Source organism: Ranitomeya variabilis, chromosome 8 (genome assembly GCF_051348905.1).
Source record: "Ranitomeya variabilis isolate aRanVar5 chromosome 8, aRanVar5.hap1, whole genome shotgun sequence".
Taxonomy (NCBI): Eukaryota; Metazoa; Chordata; class Amphibia; order Anura; family Dendrobatidae; genus Ranitomeya; species Ranitomeya variabilis.
In genome coordinates this window covers 78,206,580-78,218,760 of record NC_135239.1, presented here as the reverse complement: position 1 = coordinate 78,218,760, position 12,181 = coordinate 78,206,580, and the positions used below count along the sequence as shown (strand labels likewise).

Here is a 12,181-nt window from a genome sequence, read left to right as displayed (position 1 = left end):
GCCACTTTTGAACCAGAAACAGCGGCAGAAGCGCCTGACCTGGGCTACAGAGAAGCAGCACTGGACTGTTGCTAAGTGGTCCCAAGTACTTTTTTCTGATGAAAGCAAATTTTGCATGTCATTCGGAAATCAAGGTGCCAGAGTCTGGAGGAAGACTGGGGAGAAGGAAATGCCAAAATGCCTGAAGTCCAGTGTCAAGTACCCACAGTCAGTGATGGTGTGGGGTGCCATGTCAGCTGCTGGTGTTGGTTCACTGTGTTTCATCAAGGGCAGGGTCAATGCAGCTAGCTTTCAGGAGATTTTGGAGCACTTCATGCTTCCATCGGCTGAAATGCTTTATGGAGATGAAGATTTCATTTTTCAGCACGACCTGGCACCTGCTCACAGTGCCAAAACCACTGGTAAATGGTTTACTGACCATGGTATTACTGTGCTCAATTGGCCTGCCAACTCTCCTGACCTGAACCCCATAGAGAATCTGTGGTATATTGTGAAGAGAAAGTTGAGAGACGCAAGACCCAACACTCTGGATGAGCTTAAGGCCGCTATTGAAGCATCCTGGGCCTCCATAACATCTCAGCAGTGTCACAGGCTGATTGCCTCCATGCCACGCCGCATTGAAGCAGTCATTTCTGCCAAAGGATTCCCGACCAAGTATTGAGTGCATAACTGAACATTATTATTTGATGGTTTTTTTGTTTGTTATTAAAAAACACTTTTATTTGATTGGACGGGTGAAATATGCTAATTTATTGAGACAGGTTTTTTGGGTTATCAGGAGTTGTAGGCCAAAATCATCAGTATTAAAACAATAAAAGACCTGACAAATTTCAGTTGGTGGATAATGAATCTATAATATATGAAAGTTTAATTGTAATCATTACATTATGGTAAATAATGAAATTTAACACTATATGCTAATTTTTTGAGAAGGACCTGTATATGACCAAATGCAGCGTAATCCCTACAGTGAACACAGTGCCAATGGCATCCTATAGTGATAATATCCAAATCTGCATTATAGTCCCGTGCAATACATATGACCAAAAGCAGTAATATCCATAGAATAAATACATATTATCTAATCTGTGGAGCCTTGAATATAAACACATATAGAAGGCAAAGAGTGGCAGTGGTCCATCTGTTCCCCCATCGCCCCAGCGTGCGTTTCGCCCTTCGCTTCTTCTTTGAAACTGAAAAATTATAATTTTTTGAATGTGCCTTAGGTCTGCAGACAGTTTCATATCACCACAGCACTAAATGACAAGGTGGGATACAGCCGGCTGTTTCACATTTAGCTATTGAAAAAATATTATTTTAGAATGCTATACTCGTGCATGGAGCACAATAGAAGTAGTGCACAACACACTTGTAGGACATGTGACCTGCTGGCTTTGTCTGTGGACCTCAGTGAAAAAAAAATGCTGGAAGGTAAATTTAACAGCCACACTGGACACTAGCTAGCTACACTATCTGACTGATATACAACCGCCTAACTAACTAGCTAAAATCTCACTGCTAACAGTGCCAGTGTCAGGAGCAGCCTGTCAGCGCTGTTAGTGTAAAAATGGAGCTAAAACAAGATGTCCGCCCTTTATATGGAGAGGGACATGTGATTTCAGCAGCCAATGACAAGCCGCTGTGTCAGGACATTGTGGGTGTTTCCTGCGCCCTGATTGGCTAGCCGCTATGTGCACTCATAAAGTTAGGAAAAAAATAAATTACTGTTTACAAACAGCCTCTGAGCTCTGCAAACCCCCTCCCCTCATCAAACGTGCCAAACGCTCATGATACACTACTATTATCGTTGCTAGAGTGCTGAAAATACTTATGTAGCAATGCAAATATTTTCCCGCACTTTTTACTGAATGTCACCGTTTTTGTTTTTTTTTCAATTTCATAAAATTTTGCTCGTGTTTCCGATCACGAATTTTGAATGTGCCATATTCGTGCCGAATTTATGTTTGGCGATCGTTTTCCGAACAAATTCGCTCATTACTAGTTATGTTGCCTTACACTGAAGAGGATATGCCCTTGAAATGGGTGGTTTTTTTTTGTTTTTTTTCAATTCTTTTTATTGAAAGATTCCACAAAATAATATAACAGGCATGTGACATTACAGTGTAGAAACAGAGTAATCCGTCAAATCATCATCCACAATATCAATGATAAAATCATACTTTCAATGACAAAGCAAACAAAATAAGTAAAATAGAACATTATGGGTGTTTGAACAAGGCAACGACCCTAAGCATACAAGTTAACGAGCAAAATATTGGTTCCAGTCCAACAAAATTGGTTATGTGGTGGCCAGCCCAATCCCCAGACCTTAATCTAATAGAACATTTGTGGGGTGACATAAAAAATGCTATTTCTGTGGCAAAACCAGCAAATGCCAAAAAATTGTGGGATGAAGTCCAAGCATCCTGGGCTGGAATAACAGTTGTGCCAGAAGTTGGTTGACTCTGTGCAACATAGATGTGAAGCAATTCAAAAACACTGCGTGTGTACATCTAAATATTAGATTAGTGACTCGCAGGAATTCTAAATCATCATAAAAATAGTACAAATTGTGAGTTTGTAAAGACAAATGCAGGCACTGCTATTTTTTAGAACAGCCCAATGTTCATTTTTTATTTTTGTAAAGTAGTTAAACGTTATATACATTTCTCTTCATGTTTTGAATTAGAAAACAGTGTACACTGTTCCCAAATGTTGGGAATAAAAACTAGTATAAAGATTTTGTGATTAACTCATGTTTTTGATCACACTATTATTTTGAACACTACTGTAGATTTGCTATGCAAAGTAGCTTGAGTAAAGCCTAGCCATCAAAGTCTTTTAAGAGCTGCCAGACTTCCACTTAAAGCTAAACGTATAGTATACTTACAGTTACTAACAGCATCATGGTGGAGTAAGGGATGATATTTTTTTTATCAGCAGTGGCATTATCTATGTATTGCGCACATTTCAGCCACATGGGCCTGTAAGTTCAGTGCGTCTTTTTTCCCTATCTACATCGCACTCACCAATTGATGTTAATATACCTACAGATGCTTCTCACAAAATTTGAATATCATCAAAAGTTAGTTTATTTCAGTTCTTCAATACAAAAAGTGAAACTAATAAATAGTCATTGCAAACAGGGTGATCTATTTCAAGTGTTTATTTCTGTTTATGTTGATGATTATGGCTTACAGCCAATGAAAACCCAAAAGTCATTATCTCAGTAAATTAGAATAATTAACAAAAAACACCTGCAAAGGCTTAGTCTGTTTAAGTAGGCTCCACAATCATGGGGAAGACTGCTGACTTGACAGATGTCCAGAAGGCATTCACTGACACACTCCACAAGGAAGGTAACCCACAAAAAGTCATCGCTAAAGAAGCTGGCTGTTCACAGAGTGCTGTATCCAAGTATATTAATGGAAAGTTGAGTAGAAGGAAAAAGTGTGGTAGAAAAATCTGCACAAGCAACCGGTATAACCACAGCCTTGAAAGGATAGTTAAGAAAAGGTCATTCAAAAATTTGGGGGAGATTCACAAGGAGTGGACTGCTGCTGGAGACATTGCTTCAAGAGCCACCACACAGAGACGTATCCAGGACATGGGCTACAAGTGTCCCATTCTTTGTGCCAAGCCACTCATGACCAATAGACAACACCAGAAGCGTCTTACCTGGGCCAAGGAGAAAAAGAAGTGCAATGTTGCTCAGTGGTCCAAGGTGTTGTTTTCAGATGAAAGTAAATTTTGCATTTCATTTGGAAATCAAGGTCCTAGATTCTGGAGGAAGAGTGGAGAGGTCACAATCCAAGCTGCTTGAGGTCTAGTGTGAAGTTTCCACAATCAGTGATGGTTTGGGGAGCCATGTCATCTGCTGGTGTAGGTTCACTGTGTTTTATCAAGACCAAAGTCAGCGCAGCCGTCTACCTAGAAATTTTAGAGCACTTCATGCTTCCCTCTGCCGACAAGCATATTGGAGATGGAAATGTCATTCTTCAGCAGGACTTGTCACCTGACCACACTGCCAAAAGTACCAATACCTGGTTTAAAAACAGCAGTATCACTATGATTGATTGGCAGCAAACTCACCTGACCTGGAATGTTATTTTCAAGAGGAAGATGAGAGACACCAGACACGACAATACATACGAGCTGAAGGCTGCTATCAAAGCAACCTGGGCTTTCATAACACCTCGCGCAGTGCCTCAGGCTGATCACCTCCATGCCACACTGTATTGATGTAGTAAGTGATGCAAAAAGAGCCCCAACCAAGTATTAAGTGCATTTACTGAACATACATTTCAGTAGGCCAACATTTTGCATTTTAAAATAATTTTTCAAGCTGGTGTTACCACGGATCAGATCTCAATCTGCACATGCCCTGATTCCGATGCCATTTCATTGAAGTTTGAAGATGACATTGTCATGTTAAAAAATGGACCGAGACACATTTTGATGAAATGCCTGCACTACTAATTCCAACCCCAAATTACTGTAAAATTTATTTCTAACTCTTTAGTTGTCTCAGGAAATTAGAAAGAAAATTTTAGACAAACACGTTAAAGGTAAAGGCTATATCACATCTCCAAACAGTTTGATGTTTCCGTTGCTACAAGTTGTACATATTATTCAAAAGTTTACAGGAAATCTGTCATTAGTATCAACTCTCCTAAGCCATCTACATGGCCATGCATATCATAGGAAGCTGAATAAAATGATGTATGCAATCCGGTGCCTTATTCAAGAGCAATTCCTGAAAAATCCATGTTTTTCTGATATGCAAATGAGCTTTTAAGATCTATGAGCCTTACACAGATATGCATGAGAATTTTCCTCCAAAGGATTTTATAAATGAAATGAGAGATCACAACTTTTACAGAGCTAACACAGTATAGAAGTAAACGTTTTCACATAAACATTTGCAGTTGAAGTTGTCCCCCCTCATAGTGCTTCTGACTGCTCCTTCAGTATGTCTTTTGCAGGTTTCTCTTCTCCTTTGTGTTGGGGTTCCTCAAGGATCAGTCCTAGGACCCCTCCTTGTCTTATTATATTCTGCGCCTATTGGACAAACCATCAGTTGATTCAGTTTTCAGTACCGTCTCTATGCTGATGACACCCAATTATACACGTCATCTCCTTACATCACCCCTGCATTACTACAAAATACTAGTGATTGTGTTTTTGCTGTGTCTAACATTTATGTCCTCCCTCTATTAAAAACTGAATGTGTCAAAAACTGAATTCCTTATGTTTAGAGATGGGCATACTCGAACAGTAAAGTTCGGGGTCCATACTAAACACCTACTGTTGGGGCACGGACCCCGAGCACTGACTTCACCAGGAAGTCCATGTTACTGTTTGGGTTCAGCACCCAAAACACTGGTGTCTCCAATCGGCAGTAAGATTAATACCACCGGTCAAATCGCTGTTGTTAATCATGCTGTCAGATGACAGCGTGAGCCCACAGATGTGACTGGAGGTAAAATATTTATCTCTTGTCACAGGTGTTGGCTGATGGGACTACTACTCCCATCAGCCTATGCCTGCTGCCGCTAATAACGGCAAGAGCAGGCAGCAGCTGATGGGAGTATTCATTAGCCGGCGCCTATGCTCTAAATAAATAAGTTAAAAAGAAAAAAATGGGTGGGTTCCCCTTTATTTTTGATAACCAGCCAGACAAAACTGACAGCTGCGGGCTGCAACCCTCAGCTGTCAGCATTAGCAAGTCAGGTTATCAAGAATAATGGTGTCCCCACACTATATTTAAATTATTAAAATAAATAATTAAAACAAACGACGTAGGGTCCTCCCCATTTTTGACAACCAGCTAAGCTAAAACACAGCTGAGGGCTGGCATTCTCAAGTTGGGAATGGGCCATAGATCTTGGCCTCTAGCCAGAAATAGCAGCCCACAGCTGCCCAAGAAAAAGCGTATTTATTAGATGCACCAATTCTAGCTCTTTGCCTGGCTCTTTCTACTTACCCTGTGGCGGTGGCAAGTGCGGTTCATATTTGTAGGGTTGTTGTCACCTTTGTATTGTCCAGTGAGCTCAAAGCCTATGGCTTAGTAATGGAGAGGTGTCTATAAGGCTACTTTCACACATCAGGTTTTTTGCATCAGGCACAATCCGGCGAATTTTTAAAAAAACGGATCCGTTTTTTTTCCGCCTAATCTGTTTTTTTTCTCATAGAGTTGTATTAGTGCCGGACTGCACCTGATGTCCCAACATTTCATCCTTTTTTGCCAGATCCGTCAAAAATTAGTTTTTTGGCGAACGGAGAAAACGTCCAGAGCAACGTTTTTTCTGTCCGGCGGAAAACCACAACGACTGATCCGGCCAAAAACATATGAAACGCAGGTATAAATGGTCGAATCTGGCGACCGGATCCAGTTTTTAACAGAAATCATGCATTTTGCATTCAGGAAAATCTGTCTCAAGCAGGAAGTCACTGTAGGTGAAAAACAGATCCGTCGCATCAGTTTTTCACTATTTGCCTAAGACACTTCTCCATTAATAATCCTTTAGTTGTATTGTAAATAAACACACAACTAGAATAAAGTATTTTATTTGAAATGAAAAAACACACTTTCACTTTTTTTATTTAAAAATAACAAACTCACCTAACACCCATTCCACTGAAGCCAATATCTCCGGTAAAATAAATAAATAAATAAATATAAAAACAACACTAACCCTCACCTGTCCGTTCTGTGCCACGCCGTATTCCACGTCTGGGGATAATTAGTTTTCAACCTGGACGGCGCCAAGATGCAACTGTCCAGGCTGAGAACCACTGAGGAGTCAGCTGATCTGAGAGCAGGGTCAGTGACCAGCAGTACTGTCATCGATGCCATCATAAATGTTACTTAAAAAACATATATAGTATTGTTCTAGTTGTCATGATAATAGATCTACCCCAAATCCGTAAATAAATATATATATATATATATATATATATATAGTTATTTTTATAGTCAAACTGCACAGTGCAATATTTAAAATGTAAAATTAATGACTTTATAGCTGTATTTTTTGCATTCCCCATATAAAGAATTTATAAAAACATTAAGTTATGTGTATCACTATATATTAAAAAATACAACCACGTCTCTAAAAAAAAAAAAATGTAATGTGGTAAAAATAGAAAAATTCCTCTATGCTTTAATTCCATAATTTGTTTCTTATGTAAGAGGTTATTAGATACAAAGATAAACCTCCTCAAGGTGACTTGCTTATGATGTTATATGAATTTACCCTTATATAACGGTGAGAATTTTTTTGTGCTGTCACCTGCAGTCTCCAAGTGCTCGTTGACACGTGGCAAACGTTTTCAACTTTACGGTATAAATAGCAAGAATCTTGTTTGTAGCCTGCAGCAGAACTCAAAATGAAGCTTCTTCTTCTACTTTTGGTTTCTGGGCTCTGCTCTGCCCAGTATAACCCAAACTATAAATCAGGCAGAACTTCTATGGTCCATCTGTTTGAATGGCGTTGGGCTGATATTGCTGAAGAATGTGAGAGGTATCTTGGACCCAATGGGTTTGCAGGAGTTCAGGTATGTGCAGCAAAACCCTCATACTTGTATACACTGGCAATGAAGAATTGTTTTTACTGCCCTCAGGACATTGTTGTAAGGAATATTAACAGTTTAGCGCCATTAGATTTTTACAATACAGCTTATTTCTACAATGGAACAAAGTTGGTCATTCTACTCTCACATATCAAACATGGTTGATGCAATGTTGTTGTAACGGGCTGGCTGGTGGAACCATTGTGCCAGAGCCCAAGGAAGACCTGGAGGGGTGTGACTAGGAGCCTCCCCCAATCTTACCATGGATACGTAGCAGCATATGACAGCAAGACCTGAGGAGAGACAAGGGAGATGTTCCAGGTGCTACTCCAGGACTAACCTTGGGTAGATGGAAGCTGACCCCCTAGGAACGGGTAACTGGGGTGGCCCGAGGGAATGTCCAATAGATGCAGGCAGGCGGAGTAAGAAGACCACGGTTGCAGATGGTTGGATGTTTAGGAATACACAACATTGCACAGGCACCTCTCATCTGGTGGAGGTGCTTTAATTAGTGCTCCATAGCCACTTTAGGATGGCGTACACTGTCCCTTTAAGAGGCTGGGACCGCGTGCGCACCCTAAGTACTGTGCCTGGGAATCTGCAGGTAGTACACAGACCTCGGGCAGCCACACGATGATGGGGGCAGGATGCGGGATCACGGAGGTGAGTTACTCGGAATCTCTACTGGGGGAGAGAGGCCGAGGACAGGGCAGGAGAAGGTGTAGAGGGAGATGCCAGGCTGTGGCAGTGAGAATGTCGGCGCCTCTGCCGGGAAAGGGGATGCAGAGGCTCCGACATTACAGTTGTGTTCTACTACAATGGAAGTATAGCTAAAAACATCATTATTTTTACCTACATGCTGAGTAATTACAAATATATAATTTTCCAGTTGTACTTTTATGATATACTAGATGGTAGCCCGATTCTAACGCATCGGGTATTCTAGAATATGTATGTAGTTTATTTATGAAGATTTTAGAATAATACATTGAATACACAGGATTCAGCCGGCCGTGACCAATTAGCGAAGCGTGGTTCAAATCCCACGCCAATTCGCAGCTGGACTGCGCCTGTCGCTGATTGCTCGCAGCTGGCCATGTAGTATATAACAGCCCACATAGTAAATAGCACAGCCACGTAGTATATAGCACAGCCACGTAGTATATAGCACAGCCACGTAGTATATAGCACAGCCCATGGAGTATATAGCACAGCCCACAGAGTATATAGCACAGCCCACAGAGTATATAGCACAGCCACATAGTATATAACACAGCCCACGGAGTATATAGCACAGCCACATAGTATATAACACAGCCCACGGAGTATATAGCACAGCCACGTAGTATACAGCACAGCAACGTAGTATATAGCACAGCCCACAGAGTACATAGCACAGCCATGTACTATATAACACAACCCATGGAGTACATAGCACAGCCACGTAGTATATAGCACAGCCCACGAAGTGTATAACAGCCCACATAGCATATAACACAGCCACGTAGTTTATAACAGCCCACGTAGCATATAACATAGCTCACGTAGTATATAACAGCTCACGCACGCAGTATATAACACAGCCCATGTAGTGTATAACACAGGCCACATAGTGTATAATACAGGCCACGTAGTGTATTGCACAGCCCACGTAGTATATTGCACAGCCCACGTAGTATATAGCACAGCCCATGCAGCATATTGCACAGCCCACGTAGTACATTGCACAGCCCAAGTAGTATATTGCACAGCCCACGTAGTATATAGCACAGCCCACGTAGTATATTGCACAGCCCACGTAGTATATTGCACAGGCCACGTAGTATATTGCACAGCCCACGCAGTACATTGCACAGCCCATGTAGTACATTGCACAGCCCACGTAGTAAATTGCACAGCCCACATATTATATTGCACAGCTCACATAGTATATTGCACAGCCCACACAGTATACAGCAATGTGGGCATCATATCCCTGTTAAAAAAAAGAATTAAAATAAAAAATAGTTATATACTCACCTTCCTTTGGACCCGCATCCAGGCAAAGCGTTTACCGATGCTCCTCGCGCGCTCCGGTACCAAGATTTCATTGCGGTCTCGCGAGATGATGACGTAGTGGTCTCGCGAGACCGCTACGTAATCATCTCGTGAGACTGCAATGCATGGAGCGGTCACCGGAGCGTCGTGAGGAGCGGGAAAGGCCGTTTCTGGATCCGAGGGGCCGACGGACGGTGAGTAGGGTTGAGCGAAACGGGTCGTTCATTTTCAAAAGTCGCCGACTTTTGGCTAAGTCGGCGTCTCATGAAACCCGATCCGACCCCTGTGCTTGTCGGCCATGCGGTACGCGACTTTTGTGCCAAAGTCGCGTTTCAATGACGCGAAAAGCGCCATTTCTCAGCCAATGAAGGTGAACGCAGAGTGTGGGCAGCGTGATGACATAGGTCCTGGTCCCCACCATCTTAGAGAAGGGCATTGCAGTGATTGGCTTGCTGTCTGCGGCGTCACAGGGGCTATAAAGGGGCGTTCCCGCCGACCGCCATCTTACTGCTGCTGATCTGAGCTTAGGGAGAGGTTGCTGCCGCTTCGTCAGAAGCAGGGATAGCGTTAGGCAGGGTCCACTAACCACCAAACCGCTTGTGCTGTAGCGATTTCCACTGTCCAACACCACCTTCGGTGTGCAGGGACACTGGAAGCTACATTTTTTTTTTCCCTCAGCGCTGTAGCTCATTGGGCTGCCCTAGAAGGCTCCGTGATAGCTGTATTGCTGTGTGTACGCCGCTGTGCAAACCAACTGCTTTTTTCAAAGCACATATCCTCTTGTTCCTTCCTTTCTGCACAGCTATCTTTTTTGTTTGTCCACACTTTTTATTTAATTTGTGCATCAGTCCACTCCTATTGCTGCCTGCCATACCTGGCTTACATTACTGCAGGGAGATAGTAATTGTAGGACAGTCCCTGTTTTTTTTTTGTTTTTTTTTGTGGAAGATTAAGATTGGCATTTCTGCTACAGTGCCATCCCTGTGTGTGCCATCTCTCACTGAGTGGGCCATAGAAAGCCTATTTATTTTTTTCCTTGATTTGTGTTCTAAAATCTACCTCAACACAAAAACACTACATCAATCAGTGGGAGAAAAATATTGGCCTCAGTCAGGGTAATATTGCCCTTTCAGCTTGTGTGCCAGTCTTGACTCCTGGGTGTGCCACCTCTCTCTCTCTAATTGTGGGCCATAGAAAGCCTATTTATTTTTTTGCTTTTTTTAATATTATTTGGTTTCTAAAGTCTCCCTGAAAAAAAAAAAATACATAAAAAAACAGTGGGAGAGTAATATTGCCCTTTCAGCTTGTGTGCCAGTCTTGACTCCTGGGTGTGCCACCTCTCTCTCTCTCTAATTGTGGGCCATAGAAAGCCTATTTATTTTTTTGCTTTTTTTAATATTATTTGGTTTCTAAAGTCTCCCTGAAAAAAAAAAAAAAACATAAAAAAACAGTGGGAGAGTAATATTGCCCTTTCAGCTTGTGTGCCAGTCTTGACTCCTGGGTGTGCCACCTCTCTCTCTCTAATTGTGGGCCATAGAAAGCCTATTTATTTTTTTGCTTTGTTTAATATTATTTGGTTTCTAAAGTCTCCCTGAAAAAAAAAATACATAAAAAAACAGTGGGAGAGTAATATTGCCCTTTCAGCTTGTGTGCCAGTCTTGACTCCTGGGTGTGCCACCTCTCTCTCTCTAATTGTGGGCCATAGAAAGCCTATTTATTTTTTTGCTTTGTTTAATATTATTTGGTTTCTAAAGTCTCCCTGAAAAAAAAAAATACATAAAAAAACAGTGGGAGAGTAATATTGCCCTTTCAGCTTGTGTGCCAGTCTTGACTCCTGGGTGTGCCACCTCTCTCTCTCTAATTGTGGGCCATAGAAAGCCTATTTATTTTTTTGCTTTTTTAATATTATTTGGTTTCTAAAGTCTCCCTGAAAAAAAAAAATACATAAAAAAACAGTGGGAGAGTAATATTGCCCTTTCAGCTTGTGTGCCAGTCTTGACTCCTGGGTGTGCCACCTCTCTCTCTCTAATTGTGGGCCATAGAAAGCCTATTTATTTTTTTGCTTTTTTTAATATTATTTGGTTTCTAAAGTCTCCCTGAAAAAAAAAAATACATAAAAAAACAGTGGGAGAGTAATATTGCCCTTTCAGCTTGTGTGCCAGTCTTGACTCCTGGGTGTGCCACCTCTCTCTCTCTAATTGTGGGCCATAGAAAGCCTATTTATTTTTTTGCTTTGTTTAATATTATTTGGTTTCTAAAGTCTCCCTGAAAAAAAAAAATACATAAAAAAACAGTGGGAGAGTAATATTGCCCTTTCAGCTTGTGTGCCAGTCTTGACTCCTGGGTGTGCCACCTCTCTCTCTCTAATTGTGGGCCATAGAAAGGCTATTTTATTTTTTTATTTTTTTTATTAGTATTTGGTTTCTAAATTGTCCCTGAAAAAAACATTTTATCTTATTTGGTTTCTAAAGTCTCCCTGAGAAAAAAAAATAAAAAATTAGGTGGGAGAATAATATTGACATTAGTGCTTGAGTGACAGTCCTGCGTGGGTGTCATCTCTGTGATTTTG

At 41.3% G+C, this 12,181-nt stretch overlaps 1 protein-coding gene across 1 annotated transcript in view; it reads left to right on the top strand.

Annotated features, from left to right (window-relative positions):
- The first annotated feature begins 7,392 nt into the window (after positions 1-7,392).
- The window catches only part of LOC143788047 (pancreatic alpha-amylase-like), a 99,007-nt gene continuing 94,218 nt past the window's right edge, over positions 7,393-12,181 (top strand). The window contains exon 1 of the mRNA XM_077277389.1: positions 7,393-7,560. Coding sequence (XP_077133504.1) covers positions 7,393-7,560 — 168 coding nt within the window. The remainder of the gene's footprint in view (positions 7,561-12,181) is intronic.